Genomic DNA, 19,053 nt, shown 5'->3' with positions numbered 1-19,053 from the left:
GACCTCACCCTTCACCAAACCAGTTAATCATCATCTTATGCAGCGGAACTGAGAACACATTCATACCCATACCACGAACCTTGACAACATCGCCACTCTTACTCTCCTTAGAGAAAGGTAGAGCAGAAGCCACAACTAAAGAATCCAAAGACCCAGTATCCCTCAGGATCTTAACTGGTACTTTTTCAGAACCCCCCCACCATGGACAGGAAACCATCTGACACAACAGGCTTTTGCACCCCCAGTTACCTGGCTACAAGACAAAGAAGAACCCGGAACAGCTTGAATGGACGCAGCAAGATCTGAAGTACTCACCCGCCCATCCCCAGTGTGATTGCTCTTTGCCCTTAAAACAGGACATTGTGCTTTCCAGTGCCCCTGTTCCTTACAGTCATTACACACACGAGTGTCCTGACCTACCAGCAGAACCAATGGAAAATGTTATTTGAGGCACCTAAATACCATCAGAAGTCTGCGAATCAAAGTTAACTTCATGTGTCAAGATATACTTATCTGCAAGTGCAGCAGCCTCTGCAGCAGTCTTGACCTTGTGCTCACTCACGTGCATCGTGACATTTCTTGGCTCCAAAACGATCAGATTAGACAGGTCATCAAATGTTTTCACATCTCGAGCTGTACACCATCGATGAGTTATTAACTGCCTTGAGAACTCCATATGAGTCTGATCAGCTGACTTGGTCCATGTTCTAAACCTCTGCCTGGAAGCCTCCGGCACCAATACATATGATTTCAACACAGCATTTTTAACCAAAGAATCACTTTGGCTGTCACTCACAGGAAGGGAACACACATAGTAACAAAAGAGTACGCTCCGAATCAGGCCACTTCTGAACGTCAGCCACATGCTCAGACAGTGAAAAGAAGGTGTCAGGATCACTCTCACAGAAGCCGTGGATGCAAAGTATCAACAATCTGCTGTGACTCTGCCATCACGCATTAGACTGAGTTTATACTGCTCCAACTCAAGAGCTTTAAATTCCACCCCATGCCTGAGTTTTCTTTCTCCACCTGCTGCTGAACCTTAATGTGCTCCAACTGCAACAACAGAAGCTGAACCAACCACCACGCAACCACTTTAAAAACATGACCTTAAAAACAAATAAGCCTTCAGGATGGACTTTATGTTGTCCTTCATACGTTTATCACCATCATCCATCCCAAAAAGTTCTGCAATTCTCCCCAGTTGTCCTCAACTAAAATGCTCTAGAGCCTCCTCTGACGGCACTTTCAAAAAATCTTCAAGCCCTGCCATGAGCGAACAAGAATCACACAAGGAAAAACAAAACACCAATAAAGATAAGAACAAAGACTGTCAGCCAAATTCACACCCAATCAAAGTCAGAGCCCCTCCCTCTCACTGCCTCCAGAACCCCCCCCCCCCCCCCCCATACAGCTTTCTTAACACTAATGCTGCATGTTTTTGTGCTGTTGAGACAAACATTAAAGTGTGTATTTTGTATACTTTTAATAGTGTCTGCTTCTGACTGTTGACCTCTCTCCCTCACACAGAGAGCTAACGCTAGTTAACTCATGATATGCTATTACACTTACAGTTGAACATTTTAATGAGACTCAGTGTTTACTTACTTTTTAAGTTAGCTCCACTTTGTGTCCTCGCTGTATTCATCTACTGATTTGATTGAGACTGTGAGTGCTAGAAATTGTACTATATTAGCCGTCCTACTTTTAACTGTATACGTACGAAAAGTAACTCACTTTAGTTAAAAAATAAGAGTACAACAGATCCCATTTTGAGCTGACATCACGGCTTGAACGTTAACGTGTATTAAAACTGTAAACCTTCTTTAAACTGCAAATATCTAACCTCACCTGCACAATCTTTTCCAAAAATGTTACAAGAATGTTACAAGTTTAGAGAAAAAAATCATCAATGAAAATATACACAGCTAACACGATTCAAAACGCACAGCTTTATTTTGAAGGCGAACTGTGTCTGTGGCTGTCGACTTCCTTGGTTCAATTTTCCTTGTACAAGTTGGATAAAGCAACAGGCTGCGCTGAATATCTATGCGTGTCCTTGCTCAATGAAACAAGAAGACAGTGAAAGTGTTAACGCGAGGCTGAGTCGGCTGTGGGAGAACGAGTCAACGTGTTTTCATTTCCCAAGTCGGACAATGAAATTAAGCACTACCCCATAAACTGGCATGTTTTATTATACAACACAAACTACTCCATATAAATTACACTTCGTACTGGTTACTGGTTCGTACGGAGCCCCAGACATGTCATGGTAAAAAAATAAATCCATTGTGGCCACGATATTGCTATTGTGTGGCCACAAAAAACAAACTCGTAGCCACATGAAATAATACTTTGTTTGCACAAAAAAAAAACTTGTTTTGGTTTGGGTTCGTATGTTATATTTCAGAGTTTTGTATATTTCTTAGTTCAGTCTTTAGTGTTTCCTGAGTTTTAAGTTGTATTCTAGTCTTCAGTGTTTCTTTGTGTCCTTCTCTGTTGTCTGTAATACTGTTTCCTGTGTTACTTGTATGTGATTCATGGTTTGGTTGCTTTGCTCTTTAATGTTTATCTGTTGCCTGTAAGTTTATTTCCTGTGTTGTGTTTTAAGTCTAGTCTTTAGTGTTTCCTGTTTTATTTTGTATATCTGCTTTAGGTGTTGTCAGTGTCAGTGTGGCGGGGTTCTCTTATTAAACACCCAAAAAAACTGGTTGAAAAACACACAGGCGTAGTCGAAGACTATGATTGGTGGATTTATTTTTCACCGGCCTCCACAAGTGCACAATATTTACAAAAATGTGAAAAATCAAAAACAAAAAAATTGAAAAAAAATATTTACAAAAAATATTTACAGAACAAAACTCCAACATGAGTAGTACGCAAACAAACTTTTTTTTCCTCTAGCTGTTGCCTCCTCTGTAACTTGCCTTCCCACTCAGAAGGTCTCAAAACAGCCTTCCTTTTAAAGAAAAAGCCCCTCCCACCAGGCATTATGATTTGCATAATTTCTAAAACCGTGACATTTCTAATAAATTAATGGAGTTTCCACATGTAACTCCCTGTGGATGCCTCACCACTAACTTACCCTTTTATTTTACCTGAACCTTTTAATCCCCAGACAGCCACATTTCTGTCAATATATTTAAAGCAAGCAAACAAGCAATCAATAATGTCACGTGATTGTGATTCGGCGCCACGTCCGCCTATTTACCTGGCGGAAATGTACCGCCTCTGTTTTCATCAGAACGGGACGCCACGGCGCGTGCATCCAACGCCCTGAATGGTGAGTGTGATGAAAGTTGATATAAATGTATGACACCCATGGGCGCGCTATGGAACGGGAAGGGAAAGGAGGAAGATGATATGTGCGTGATAAGGAGCATTGGCAGAGGGGAAAGTTTGGTGCGCGTGTGTGTGTCAGTGTCCGTGTCAGCGTGTGTGTTGGTGTATGCGTCTGCACTCAGTGATGGAGCCGCTCGGTCACAGTCAGGTTTGACTTTGAACTTGTCCTCAGTGTTCTGGTCTCGTGTTCTTTGTTCCTTGTGTTTCCCTCCTGTCTTGATGACCCTGATTGTCCTCACCTGTGTCTGATTGTCCTCACCTGTCTGATTGTCCTCACCTGTGTCTGATTACCCCCCTGGTCTATTTAGTCTCTGTGTGTTCTTACCCTCTTGTCGGATCATTGTCTTTTGTTCCCTGTTAGTGTGGTCGTGTATTCTGAGCCTGTCGTTTTCATCTCCCTGGATTTTCTTTGTGTTTCTCCTCGTGGTTTTTGAACGTTTTGGATTTAGTTTGGAGTAAGTTTTTGTTTAAATAAATCTTGTTTTCTGCAAGTGGGTCCTCCTTCCCTGTTTCCCACCTCTGGTGGTAAGCTACAAGATGGACAGGGATATTATTTATGAATTTTATTTTGGGTTAGGAATGAGCTACAAATACATCCTGGCATTGCAAGGAACCATTATTACTGAGAGACATTTAAACAGAATATTGAGAGCCAGATTGCTTTACAGGCGGAGGTACGACTTGGACGCCGGGATAGATTTCATTGTTGACCAACTGCAAGGCCCTGGAGAGGATCATGGTTACCAGTGGACGTATACAAAGTGCAAACAACACGGTATTCCTGTCAGAAGACAAGATCCTCCTCTCTCTACTAGACCCCGTTGGTTCCCTAGTTTGTCAGACCAGACGTCTCAGAAGGAGACAGTATTTTGCTCAGGGACCCAACTTTTTGTGGCACATCGACTCATGCAACAAACTGAAGCCATATGGGATGTGCATTAATGGCTGCATCGACGGATTCTCTCGCAACATCATTTGGCATTTGACATGGACACTGACAACATGGTGGTCAGAGACATTCAGAGGTATTTACAGAGTAATGATGTGGATGACAGAGCAGCGGAGAAAAGCTACATCACAGGGGTGAGTACTGCAAACCTGAGAACTGAATCCTGGATTACACTTCCAGCAGAACTGAAGGATGAGGGATTCTTCACTGGGGATTTCATTAAGGTATGTAGCCTATATTATAGTCACAGCAAGAAACTGTACCATCAACTCTGCACTACCTGCATGTAATCTTAGAGATTTGAGCCACTGTGAGTGAGTTTATTTAATGTGTGTTATGTTTTGATTCTTAAACTGTTGTGAAAATAAGAGACAATCACAATGTAATTTAAGCTACTTTTATTTGCCTGTTGTTACAGGACCTTGTTCAATACGCCATAATGACGGATCTGATATTGGGGTTTTGTTCATATTTGATCCATATTATATATAAAAGTACATTAGCATCGATGCTATCCGCCACATTACTCTCCAGTTTCTTTGAGTTGAGGCCAGAGGTTTGTTTTGGTCTTGTCCACCAATCGGAAGACTTGCTGACGTTGCCACATGTCATTTAAAGCGAACTGCACTGTGATTGGTGTAAACCTGCTGTATCTATCATGTAGAAATAATAATAAGACAATGCTAAATCAGGAGAGTCTAACAAGCAGCAGGGCCTCATACGTGTGTAAACTCTGTGTTCACTGCAGGCAGAGGAGGCAGGTGAATCTCTCCCTCTCTGTCAGGAGTTTGATGTGGCCCTGTGTAGCACCACATATGAGGAGCTGTTCTTAGAATGGCACAGATAATGAGATACACAAACATCTGTAAAATCAAACAAACCAAAAAGACAATGGGACTTTTTTTGTAGAAGTGTATCCATTTTTTTGAACCATAAGTTGTAATGTTTGAGAAACGGTTTCTACAGCAAAAAACTTGTAAATATAATTGTTTTGTGATTTGTCACTAAAGGCTTTAAAATTCAACTTCCATCTTGTTTTTCCCTGTGTCTTGATGGTCTTTGTCTTGTTCAGGGTTTTTTAAGTCACCTTGTGCGTGTTGGTTTTCTTAGAGAAGGCAGAGAAGAGACTCAGGTTCAAATTGAACAAGTTTTATGAAGCAAGGAGATACAATGCAGATACTGAGGGTGTTGTCTCAGCTGAGGGTCTACCTCACTGACTCACACGTCAGCCACCAAAACCAGAGAGTAGACAAGGAATGTAAGAAATCACAGGATTATATACAGTAGTAAGTTGCCTCCTCTAACATGTTGGTGTGCTGTGTCAGCAGAAGTTTTATCAGAGATGAGGTGATGTCCATGTTAGCTTCTGATAAAGAAAGTGTCCTTGAGGTGTTGCACCTTGAGAAGACAATAGAGAGTCTATGCTGCAAGTTTAGAGCAAAAGGAAGAGGCCCATATAAGGATATACGGAAGAGGCACATTGGCCTAACATTACAATTAATTGTTAAATGGATATATAGTCTCATAACTACCGTAAATTCCGTACTATTGAGCGCACCTGGATATAAGCCGCACCGGCTAAAAATAAGTAAATAAATGTATTTGTACATATATAAGCCGCACTTGATTATAAGCCGCAGGTGTCCACGCTATAACAAGAGCTATTTACACAGACGTAGGCTACCGGTAACATCCGAAATTACTGTAGCGTCCGTACGGACGTTAAAGGACGACGAGAGCGTTCAAATAATAACTTTTAATAACCCGATCACTGTCGGCCGTGACCACGCCGTTTACAGCAGAGAGCAACACATAACTTGCCGTAACAATCCAACTCTCTCCCCCAGCGTTCTCTCATACAGCCACTCAACACGTTCTCGCTGGTGCATTCACTGACTCTCCACATAATCGGAATTATGAACACATTATCAACTACTGACTTTACAACATGAACCGTTACAATACGAAGCCTAGCCGACGGTGTCTGTAACACGGCTGATGAAAAAGATGACCGTAATATATTTCACAAGAAAAAGTCCATCCATTCACTGCCTCAGAATGACTTCATTACTCACTTCCTCAGTCTCTGTTGTCGCTGTCAGTGTCATCTTAACGTGCAGCAGCTCTGTTAGCTTCTTTGACAGCCAGGTCGATCGCCTTTAACTTGAAAGCTGCATCATATGTATTTCTCCGTGTGTTTTCCATGATGAGGGTGCGTGCATGAAGCGCAAAATGACTGCTATTAAGATCCGACGTGACGATGTCAAATGTTTTTGCGGCAGAAGCTCATTGTCCCCCATAAAAAATCCATGTATTAGCCGCACCGGAGTAGAAGCCGCAGTGCTCGAAGTGTGAGAAAAAAGTAGCGGCTTATAGTCCGGAATTTACGGTATTCGTACATTCAGGTGGCATCACTACAGCACTGTTCTAGTGGCCAAGGTTGTAAGTAAGTAAGTAAATTTTATTTATATAGCACTTTTCGCAGGCAGGGGCCACAAAGTGCTTCACAAACAAGGTTAAAACATCACAAGCAATATACAGACAGCACAAAGATCATAGCAGCCCTAAAAGAGGCTCATTAAAAGCCTGGACAAATAAAAACGTCTTCAGTTGACTCTTGAAAGTGTCAACTGAATCAATTGAACACAAAGAAGACGGAAGTTCATTCCCGAGCCTCGGAGCAACAACCTGGAAAGACCGGTCACCTCTAGTGCGAAAATGAGCTCGAGGGACCTTCATCAGGTTCTGATCCATAGACCTCAGTGCTCGCATAGGGGCGTAAGGCTGGATCAGATCCCTGAGATAAGAGGGAGCCTGACCATGCAGGGCTCTGAAAGCCAGAACCAGGATTTTAAACCTCAACCTAAAGGACACTGGCAGCCAGTGAAGTTCCTTCAGAATAGGGGATATGTGGGTCCTCCTATTTGTGCGGGTCAGAATTCTTGCTGCAGAATTTTGAACTAATTGGAGTTTCGAGAGCTCTTTCTTGTTTAGACAGGAAAACAAACTGTTGCAATAGTCTAAATGTGAAGACACAAAGGCATGGATAATGAGCTCCAAATCATTCTGTGAAACCATGTTTCTAAGTTTGGAGATCTTCCTTAGTTGAAAAAAGCAGTTCCTTGACAGCTGTTTACAGTGCTGGACTAAAGACATGTCTTTGTCGAAGATAACTCCCAGGTTTCTAAGACTAGGCTTCACGGACTGGCCTAGGTCCCCCAAGAACTGCTTAATCCCTGGGATTGAGTCATCAGGGGCGAGAATCAATGTTTCTGTTTTGTCTGCATTGAGCTGCAGAGAGTTTTCGCTGAGCCATTGTTTGATTTCCATCAGACAAAGACGTAGGGAGCTCAGCTTCTGGATCTCCTGAAAAAAAAAGAAAAAAAGATGTAGATAATGTGGCTGTGCATTGAGGGACTGAGGTTTGAAGTGCTGTTGGGGATTTTCAGGAGCGAATATCTGACCAACGGTTATGTTGGGGTTTATGACGTAAAATTTGATTGTCAAAATAAATTAATAATTAAGTTTATTTAATTATTAATCTAAATCAATAATTGTTATTAAACTGCGTTTAATAAACCTCGGGGCACCACCCTGTAAACAGGGAACAACCAAAATATTACCAATATCAGTCTCAAATTATTTAATTAAATACCCATATCATTAATAATTAATAATCGGTATTTAATTGAAGGTGTGAAATCCGAACACAAAGCCCTTTCACCCAGCCTAAGTCACAAAGCAAATTCACAGTGATCACAAACAACGACTTTTTAAGATATAATAGAATTTATTTAACAAAGCAACATCAAGTAAATCAATGAAACCCAATCAAACAAACAACCATCATAAGCCAAACTACAAGTAACAAACAAAACAAACAAGCGTGGCACATGCGTGTGTGTGTGTGTGTGTGTGTGCGTGTTTCTGTGAGAGAGAGAGAGAGAGGGAGGGACAGACAGACACAGACAAAATGGCGGCGACCACGCGTGGTCACGTGATGGCGGACACAGAACGTGATCTACGTTTCAGCAGCATCTGGAAAGCCACAGGTCTCTATGTGTGTGCGTCTGCCGAAAGGTGTGTGTGTGTGTAAAGGCGAGAGAGCGGGAGAGATACAACGCCCCTCGACAGCTCAATCTCGGACTGGAGCTCACCACAACTCAGAGCATAGTTTACTTCACTTACCAGAAGCCAGTGGCCGGATTTGTATCAGACGGCGTTCACACTAGTCTTTCTGATAATGAGTCTATTACCCGGTTATGACGTGGGAGCTCACAGAGAAACACACGGGACACAGCGGCACAAATAAAGGAAACAAAAGAGATTTTTGCTCTCATAAACCAAAGACACAGTGGTCAAACACCTAGTAAATATTATCACCGTTTCACAATAATAACTCAGTTATTAAACACACTCTCTATATCTAACTGCCCAGACCTAGCTAAGCCTCACTTGAAACCGTTTGTCCACGGTTGATGAAAGGAGAAAAAGGGGGTCCTGGAACGATCTTCCTGCAGTTGTTTGGTGATGGTAGCGCGTCCCAGAGGGTGAGCAGAGGCCGTCGTGTCCTCCGTCGAGCGAGGTGATCTCCGTGGGTGTCCTTTCTTTAAAGGACAGAACGAGACGTAATCCTTACAATCTCTCTCAATACCGTTTCAATTTGGAGTGGATGATCTAAGCTCGGAATTTTGGACGTCGGTGTGCTTCAAGGCCTTGGGTTAACTGCGCGCCAAAACTTTTAAACAAAGAGAAGCGTGCTGGAAACAGGAACAGAGTTGGGTATCCCTGGACGTCGCCAGACGACGTTTGAAAGAGGCAGAACAATGAAGCATGGCCGGCTTTATACCTCCCAGACTTCACACCTATGTGTTAGGTGTGGCAAAGCATTCTGGGAGTACCTGCAAGGCATGCTGGGATAAAGAGTCTTTTGTTGTAGTTCTCCAAACGACAGCCTGAGCTTTGTCATTCTGGCTGGACCCCAACAGTGCGTTATCACACAAAAAGTCCAGGCGTAGCCAAACAGGTGTAGAACAGCTTAGGGCTCAGAAGGTCAACACAAACTTTTTTCTTTTCTTTTTTATACCCAGTGCAAAATCAGAGAATAAGGAGGACTACATTTACTTAATATAGAACTTCATCACTGTTTAAAAATACACTGTATGCCAGCTGCTACTTAATCATTGTTGTTTCTTCAACAGGAGGTATTAAATGACATCCGTATCAGGCCTTTCAAGAACACCAACGTGCCCAGTGGGATACCTCATGTCATGTACATTGGCCCTCACCTGTGGGGTGCAGAAGACTGACTGAAGAATTGACTATATGTAAAGACAGCTGCACATTTTCAATTTCAGTCCCATGTGATGTGGACGTGTTTGATTTGTGCACAAAAATAATGGAGGAATCAGTATTTATAATTGTAAATACTGGTTACTGAACCGTTTGATCACAAATGCCACTTTAATTCTTCACTGGTCACTTTAACATGCTATTCACTACACAGTATTATCCTGTTGAGTCCACCACACTATAGTCCTTTGTATATACCCCCCCCCCCCTCTTACTACCTGGAATTGTATTTATGTTTATGTTATTATTTTTAACTCGGTTTTTGACCTTTTTGACTTTTGACGTCATGTTTTGATTCTGCACTGCTGCTGCTGTAGCGCCTGAATTTCCCCATTGGGGATCAATAAAGTAATATCCTATCCTAAGCTTGGAGTTCCCATCATGTCCCAGGCACTTGAATTATATTTTCATCTGAGAACAACAGTTCGTCCACAGTTATTTGAAGCAGTTTAAATGGACAAAAGCTTAGAAATCAGTGAGTACATTTAGTAGGCCTACATGTTTTTCTATCATTATATAAATATGACTTTTCATGTTTGTGTCATTATCTTCTGTCTGTGTTTAAAATCAGAAGATAATGGATAACTTACTGTTTTCGGTTTTAGAAATCTGTCAGAAAATTAACTCAAATATTTGTTTAAAGGGATACTTCATCCATTTGCATGAAGCTGTGTATCAATAGAAACATGATAGTAGTGTTGAATGGTCCTGAAACCAGCCCTCATTTTGTCCTGAGACGAGAAAAATATGTTTTTCCTTTGCTTGAAAGTTTTCTTTCCGTGATTGCACGATGACGTTTTTTTGCGTCACGTAAAGAAAACTTTCAGGCAAAGGAAAAACATATTTCTCTAAAACACACACAAACCTGGCAAGCAAAGACAGTCGCTGCAGTGGCTTACATTTTCATCTTCAAGTTTCTGGATCAAATCTTCAAGTTTGCGCTCCATCAAAAATTCTCGCAGCTTCCATAGTTGACCTCTAAACCACAAGAAAACAAAAGAATTAAGAAGTACTTTATTTACTTAAAAAGTACCCCGATGTGTGTGCCGGGCTGCAGCTCCAACAGACACAAATGTGTTTGTGGCTACACAACGTGTAACATTAGTGTATCAATCGATTGAGACATCAGAAGATAGGTTACCCATTGTAACAAATCAAACATATAGACCTAATTATCAGACCTAAAATAACTGCCTTAATGCAGAATAACACGATATTGATTAGAACAAAACAAGAAAAAACACTCACCTGGACATCAATTAGGCTATTGCATCTTGTAGTTTTAAGCCTGTCAACTGCCGCTATAGAGAAGGTGTGCTCGATTTTCTTACCCAGCTGCCCAGGAATAATATTATGCCTACTTCATGGCCACGAGTTATTATTTCGTGTCACGGGCAGAGGTGGGAAACAGGGAAGGAGGACCAAATTAGTATTTTGTGCGAACAAGGTAGTTTTTCGTGGCCACAAAATAGCAATATTGTGGCCACAATGTATTTATTTTTTTACGACGTCATGTCTGGGGCTCCGTAGGTTCGTACTGGTCAGTATACTCATAAATGATCCTATAGCGCCACCATGTGGTCAATCATTCATTGCTTTGCGTTGAAGGTTTTCAAACTCGGCCACATGTTTACTTGTTGTACAATGCTCAATATACTCACAAATTAAAAAAAGGTCTAAAGACATTTCTTTTTAGCAAAGCTTTTGGTCCCCCTTAGAGATTTTTGTTGTTAAACCTTTTAATTAACTGCTCTTTTTTTTATTCCCCTCCATTCCCTTTTTATTTTCATTTGTTATCGTTCTCTGTTTTTATTCTGTACTGGAGCAATTTGAGATCTCTTGATGAAAAGGGCATTATAAATAAAGTGTATTATTATTATGAAATGATCCTGTAGCTATACGGTTTGTGCTAGAAACGTGGTTCCAACTGGAAATGGTAGAGCTCTTCAGAAATTTCTAATTCTAGTTGAGTATGGTATTCTGCTAACAGAACTTTAGATTCCACCAAGGACTCCATATTTGTAGTCTTTGTGGCAGCTTGGATTTGTTGTGGTGTAGTAACTCTCAGCTGGAATAAAGTGAATAATTTGCTCTTTACAGACTGTTGAACACATAGAAATCTTCAAAAAGCAGAGACCCAATCTGAGGAGACAACGAAAGCCTACAGCGCTCTTCTGCAGCTAGTTTACAACATCACTGACATCTAGTGGTGAAATCATCCACTACATCAAATCATTTAACGGTCCTTTGTGATTGGATGATGAACTGATCTGGGCTCATTGAAAACACACACACACACACACACTCCTCAGCTTCTCCTTTTTCTCACTCAGGATTCTGATGACTCTGGTTAAAATGTTTTGTCACATCGAGTTCCTGAAACAAAGCTCCATCTTACCTCCTCTGTCACACTGTTAATCATGTTTACCTCACACACACACACACCCCTACACTGAGTGTGTGTCCATACATACACACACCCTGTTAGAGGAATGAGTGTGTGCCTGTCTAATCTTCCAGAGGGAAGATTGAGACATGTTTTATATTCTGACTTGATAAAATAAAGCACAGATGTTTTGTGTGAGGAGGCCTACTGATAAGATAAGTTGGGAGTGTGATGATGAAGATCTGTCCTGTCTGAATCATCTCCGATGTAACACATGGTCATTCTCAGGGAGCTCGGGTCACGTGGCAGCAGGAAAAGTAAGTCAGCCCAGACTCTCCTCTCCCGAGCAACGTTTTCCAGCTTCTCCTGGGGGAAGCTTCTCCTGACGCGTTCCCAGGCTAGAAGGGAAACACAATCCATCCAGCTATCAAAAAATACAATGTAAGGCGACGGCCTGCTGCTAACTTTGACAGATGGCTTGAGCCTGGATTCACTCAAACTTTCCGCCTCTATTTTGCCACTGAAACTTTGCTAATTGCTGTTTATTTGTTAGGATCCCCATTGTCTGTACCCAAGTATTTGTCACCTGTACAAATATTCTGTAGCTTAGCCCTGACGTTAGCCGCTGAAGAAAGGATGGCTGCTTTCCTCTCACATGTTGACACATACTCAATTAGTTAATTGTCAGTGGTTTAAAGAGAGGGCTCGTTGTTCTTGTGACCACACAGACACATTAACAAAATTGTGAGTTTTGAAACATGACTGTATGTTAATACACCATGTTGTCTCACATTTTGTCTTGTCTCTGCCTCTGTAAATGAATATCCAGTCAAGACTACCTTCGATGGGTTATTTTCCTGTCATTACTGTCATTAGAAGAAAAATACTTAAACTTTCTCTGTGTTTCTGTTTGAAACTGTCTAGAAGATGATGACTTTTCAATGATATTTATGATCTTGGTCTTGACTCAGTCTTTGTCTCGCCCTGCCTTGGTCATGGTCTTGACTGGGTCTAGATCCCTTCATGTCTTGGTCTTGTCTGGATCTCTGAGCACTCGAGAATGTTTCTGTCTCGATAAGTGTGGTCGAGACTACAACACTGTTTTCTATCACTGTCGGCATTAGAGCCACGGTGGCATCCTCCACACCTCCCGTAGTTCCTACACACAAACTGCAACAGGTCTAATTTTTCCCAGAGTGATATGGATGGTGAAGTAGTTAAATTGTACTCTGTCCTTGCATTTCTTAGGCTCCAGATTTCTTAGGAATAGGGATCATGGATAATTTATCGTCAGAAATGATTGGAACAGAACAGGTTTCCATTGGTAAGAGCACATGCTGTTCAGCACAGACTTTAAAGGTCACATATAATGTAAAATTAAACTTTACCATGTTTCTCTAACTCTAACATGTGTCTCTTGTCTGTCTCCCATCCCCCCATTGATGACAAAAGTCCATCCTCTCCGTTTTCTGCCTGCTCCACTTTTCAGAAAATGTGTGCTAAATAACCTTCAAACAGCCACCACTGTTCAATGGTTTGCTTTTATTTTCTGTGTAAGAAGATTCTGCTAATGTCATGTGTTGACCCCATCACCATGTTGAGGCCTCTCCATGCTTCCCTAATGTTACCACAGGAAGCCGTCTCACGTGTCCAAGTCGTCCACATTTCCCTGTCGAAATGCACGTTTCTTACGTGAGCAGAGTTTGTTCCATATCGTCTGTGATACAGGTGTTGTGGTTTGGAAACACCTTTCCATTCATGTTTTGCTTTTTCTACAGAGAGTGACAGCCAAACCTTAATCTCATTTTTAAAGGAGTGACTAACCTCGGGTCAGTTGTTGTCCATGAAAATATGACCACGAGTACATTTCAACACGTCTGAGTGACGTGTTTAAGTTGGGTGATGGGAGTGTGATTGTGCAGTATCAGCATGATTTATAAGAAGGAAGTGAAAGAAGAGAGATCTACTGAACACGGCTCATTAACCAGGTAGGCTCAGCGCTCATTCTGATTTATAACCACCATTTTTGATCCATTAGAATAAAGACAGCTTCATTATTTCATTTATGTCTTATGTTTGATTGGACCGATATACATCTTTTGTTATTAACTGTTAACACTAATTTGATCTGGGTCTGGAATCTGTCAGGTTCACTTTTTCTAGAAATGTTCGTATAATCCAGTGAGTCAGTCACCAAGAGAACAAAAAGAATGTAACATGAGAAACAGCAGTAATGAAGAAATGATGGATCAAGTGTCAAGATTATAAAAATAATAATCATTAGAAACACAGAAATACAAAATGATAATACAACAAAGAACAAGTTTTATAATATCCCTTGTTGTAAACTTTCCTGAGAAAACTTTAGATCTTTGTGTATGTATGTATGTATGTATATATATATATATATATATATATATATATATATATATATATATATATATAATTACCTTTGAGTGAGTTCATCCAGCCTGAAAACTAAGACATTAGTGCGATGAAAAGAAAGACTTCAGTAACGATTACATTTGAATATGTCGCTTTAATTCAGCTGACGATAAAGGCAGCTGTGTAAAGAGTCCATGAGTGTCTTTGTTTCGTTCTCACACGCACCCCAAAGCAGGAGACTTTTCCTGTCAGACGGGGTGAGACATGCCGTAACGCAATGCAGGATGAAGCAACAGAGTCTTCTACACAACGCTATAATTAGGCTATTGGCCTTTATATCTTTGCGGAGAACAGGAAACAGAATGCAGCAGCTTCATTTCTTTAACTCTCACATAAAACACAAGGAAAGCTTATTTTCATCTTTGTAATATCAATCAATCATATTTATTCATATAGCACTTTGTATACATGAAATGAAATGTAGTACAAAGTGCAGAACATTAAAAGCAGATGGATGAATGGATGGGTGAGTAGGTAGATGACGGACGGACGGACAGACAGACAGACAGATAGATGGCGCAGTTCAGAATCGAGCAGCTGCTCCTTTGTGCGCCGTGCACGGATTCACTCCATTGAAGTCGTCCAGAGTGATTTGGAACTTCTTCAGGTTGGTCTTGAGATTGTCCTTGAAGCGTTTCTTTTGCCCGCCAGAGGCACGCTGACCTTCCTTGAGCTGGGCGTACAAGATCTGTTTAGGGAGATGTGTGTTGGGCATGCGGGTGATAAGACCGGTCCATCAAAGCTGTTGTATATGACTTGTATGACTTACTCATACAACACCAGTTATCAGACCTGCTGGTACCTACAGTCTCTAAATGTACTACAGGAGGTAGAGCCTGCAGTTATCAGACCTGCTGGTACCTACAGTCTCTAAATGTACTACAGGAGGTAGAGTCTGCAGTTATCAGACCTGCTGGTACCTACAGTCTCTAAATGTCCTACAGGAGGTAGAGTCTGCAGTTATCCGGGAGGCAGACACATTAGGTACTTTTAAGAATAGACTTAAACTTTTCTTTTTGATAAATCTTATAGTTAGGGCTGGATCAGGTCTAGACCAGCTCATAGTTATACCTAGACTACCGGGGGAACTGGCACCAGGATCTCTTATCTCTCTCCCAGCTTTCATATCTTATTACTGCTTTTCACTGTCTTTAAATTTACTAACCTCTCCTTTTCCTAAGCTGGGCTCTTGTAATATAGCCATCAGTAAGGTCCTTTACCTGCTTTTTGTAAACATAACAATGAGCATGTTTACCTGCTCTTTTGTTAATGTTAACAGACAAACAGTAAGGTCCTTTACCTGCTGTTTGTAAAGTGTAAACAGATAATACCTGTTATGAATTGATAAAGATTGATTGATTACTTACACTGAGATCGTAGCGGTGGCGTGCAGGCAGTCTATGGTCGTGCACCAATCACAGGGAATAAACGTCAGCTCCCACTCGCTCAGGATTAAATACTGCAACGTTCTCTCATCAGCTCACTTAGACTGTCTGCAGAATCAATACTAAGAGACTAAAGGTGAAACCCTGGATCCAGTCAGAGACAAACACTGAGCTGTTTGTGCAGGTGTGAAGGCATGATCACTCTGATGCTTTGTACGCCACATCCATGTTGCTCTTCTGACGTCATGTCCTGCCTCCTGAGTCTCACACTGTGAAAGGTTAGTTAGTTAGTGTTCATTCTGTAAAACCTTTAACCTGATAAAATCCACTACTCTACCTCAGCTTGGCCCCCAGACAACCCAGAACAGGATGAGTGGAACAGAGAGCGTTTTAAAACACATGGTGTTGAAAAGTATCAAAGAAAGCTGCTGAACATTTTGACAACCCTGCTCTTATTGTGTTTCTCTCCCCTCGATCATCTTGTCCTTCATGACTATAATGTCTTTGAGTAGCTCTGTGTGTAAAATGTGATTGTGTCAGGTCTGATCTGTCCTGGTTCCACTCAGTATGGATCCCTTATTTGTGTCGTGTCTCTGCAGGCCATCATCATGGGGGAGTGGTCCTTTCTGTCCGACCTGTTGGACAAGGTGCAGTCTCACTCCACCGTGGTGGGGAAGGTGTGGATGAGTGTCCTCTTTCTCTTCAGAATCTTCATCCTGGCTGCCGGTGTGGACACAATCTGGGGCGATGAGCAGAACAACATGGACTGTAACACCAGGAGCCCTGGTTGCAGGAATGCCTGCTATGACCGCTCCTTCCCCCTGTCTCACACGCGCTTCTGGGTTCTGCAGATCCTTACCGTGTCCACGCCCACGCTCGTCTACCTGGGACACGTGCTGCTGGTGATCCGCAGAGAGAATAAGCTGAGGAGACGCCTGGAGCAGAAGCTGGGTAAGAACGGGATGATAAAGCTTCCAAAGTATTCAAACGAACATGGCAAAGTGCAGCTGAAAGGCGTCCTGCTGTGCAGCTATGTGATGCAGTTGCTGGTGAAGATCCTTCTCGAAGTCGCCTTCCTCGTTGGCCAGTACTTCCTGTACGGCTTCATCTTCATGCCTCCTAAGATCTCTTTTGCAGACTACCCGTGTCCCTCAACTGTAGACTGCTTCATAAGTCGACCCACTGAGAAAACCGTCTTTATTATCTTCATGATGGCCATGGCTGCTCTCTCTGTGCTCCTCAACATTGCGGAGATATTCCACCTGATTATCTCAAAGCTCTGTGAGAAGAGACGCAGGAGCTCGATCCCCCCACATACGTACAGCCCTGACAAATCGGACTCTAGAGAGAACGTCACTCTCTGTTAAAGGCTTCTGGTCCTGACACATGACCAAAATATCCCCACAACAACCTTTACACCACAAGTGGAGCATCTGTCAGGTCTTGCTCCAGTTTCCCACACACACACATGTAACTTCCTGCTCCAGTTCAGTGATTATTGTGTCAGAGTTCATTTTGTTTTCTCTCCTCTGCTCTGATGATCTGGTGCACACAGCAATGCAGGAGCCTCATTGGTCAGCAGAGTGGTGCTATACATCTCTAATTTAACATCATTCATGGTGTCAGCAGTCAGACGTCCTGTATAACTTCTTTGTTAAAAATCTGCTGAACAAACTAAACAAATGAGACTTCCTCTCACGGGATGATGAGAACACACAGAGCCTAAAAACAGAACTTTATTTTGTTAACTCATGCAGTTAAACACCTCATTCTGTTTTGTTTTCACATGCCTTGACTTGAGATCTGTAGAGTATAAATGTTGTCTATGGTGGGTGTTTGCTGAAGCACTTCGTGACTTTAGTCATGATGTTTGTCTGTTTTTTATCTGGACTTCTCTTGAACAGTGATGTTTTGTTTTTATGTTTTGTTTTTATCTTTCTGCCTGCACAACAAAGGTCACTTTGAAGGTGCTAATAAAGATACCTGGAACCTTGAGCTGTGCCATAATTAGGTAACAATGAACAAATACAAAGAGTATAAAGGATGAACATAAGGAGGAACTGTCAGCTGATTTATGGCCCCAAGTGTTTGAAGATTCAAACAAGAACAAGTTAGACCGCCCTGACTCCAGAACCATCCACTAAAAACAGAAAAACACTTTCCTGTCCAGGTGACAACGTGTGTGTGATCATGCACACAGATGGACTTTTATATATTCCTAACCCAGCAGTATACAAGCCTGGCCAGTAGATGGAAGTGTGCTCTAATCTAATCAGTCTGATCAGTTCATGTTTCTCTTCATTTTTAGATTCACGACTTTTCCTCAGCTCGCTTCTATCATTTAATCCACTTGATACTTTCAGCCCTCACACTAATCATGATGTAACACATTAAAGGTAAGATAACACAAATAAAGTGTAGATAACTGTTCTGTACAGAAATCAGAATGGTTCAGATTCTTTTCATTGTGTTTGTGTGCCACTCCTTCAAACAGTTCAGGTTCTGATTGTATATTAGGCAGCGTCACAGGTTTAAAGAAGCCCATTTAAGGCCTGTGTTTCTGAAGCCCTTTGAGAACTTTCTTTTTACACTGCAGTCTGTGAGATCAATTCTACAAGTCATGTTTTCACTGCAAATCATGCACAACATCACATCTCCTCTGTTGCACCTTTTGTGTTTTTATAATTAGGGACCGAAGCACTGACCAGTGCGAAGGACCCTATTGTAACCCTAATGATTATTAGGGACCGAAGCACTGACCAGTGCAAAGGACCCTATTGTAACCCTAATGATTATTTTATTTTTTTTCCTTCCGCCACTTCGGAGCCACTTTTGACGGCTTGAACGTGAATGAAAGCTCATCAAAATCTCCAATGTCATCGGGTCTGGCGAAAAATTTGATATTCTCGTCATTTCGTAAAAGAAATTCGCAAAATGACTCAATGGCGCCCCCTTCAAATTTTCAAAAGGGCCTCCCCATTGAGGTTTTTTCATCGTACGTGCACGACAATTTTTATGCACATTAAGCATGCGAGATCTCACATAAAATCCTCTTACACCCATAGTCAAAACCAAACAGGAAGTCCGCCATATTTTTTTTCAATGGCGAAAATTCGCGTTTCACAGGTTAGCTATTTGAACGAACTCCTCCAAAAGCGTTTATCCCATTGATACAATGAGAATGTCAGTATGTT

General features: G+C 41.7%; 2 protein-coding genes across 3 annotated transcripts in view; one reads left to right on the top strand and one right to left on the bottom strand.

Annotated features, from left to right (window-relative positions):
* Positions 1-11,836, bottom strand: part of LOC306821223 (uncharacterized protein) — a 42,836-nt gene extending 31,000 nt beyond the window's left edge. The window contains exon 1 of the mRNA XM_079339510.1: positions 11,833-11,836. The gene's annotated coding sequence lies outside the window, so the exon portion shown is untranslated. The remainder of the gene's footprint in view (positions 1-11,832) is intronic.
* Positions 11,837-13,999: 2,163 nt separating this feature from the next.
* On the top strand, positions 14,000-17,241 carry LOC306821345 (gap junction Cx32.2 protein-like). Of its 2 annotated transcripts, none has more exons than XM_079339709.1 (2): positions 14,000-14,017; positions 16,459-17,241. In XM_079339709.1, exon 2 carries the CDS (start codon positions 16,468-16,470, stop codon positions 17,224-17,226), a length of 759 nt encoding a protein of 252 aa, XP_079195835.1. In that variant the 5' UTR covers positions 14,000-14,017; positions 16,459-16,467; the 3' UTR covers positions 17,227-17,241. The 2 variants fall into 2 exon arrangements, with proteins under 2 accessions (XP_079195835.1, XP_079195836.1); XM_079339710.1 differs by lacking the exon at positions 14,000-14,017 and adding an exon at positions 16,090-16,137.
* The last annotated feature ends 1,812 nt before the right edge of the window (positions 17,242-19,053 follow it).

The sequence above is a fragment of the Symphodus melops genome (genome assembly GCF_947650265.1).
Source record: "Symphodus melops genome assembly, chromosome: 1".
Lineage (NCBI taxonomy): Eukaryota > Metazoa > Chordata > Actinopteri > Labriformes > Labridae > Symphodus > Symphodus melops.
The sequence above is the reverse complement of the archived record's forward strand: the minus strand, read 5'-3'. Positions and strand labels throughout refer to the sequence as shown.

Coding starts and splice junctions, on each gene's coding strand:
- LOC306821345 (XM_079339709.1), top strand. CDS start 16,468: ATGGGGGAGTGGTCCTTTCTGTCCGACCTGTTGGACAAGGTGCAGTCT.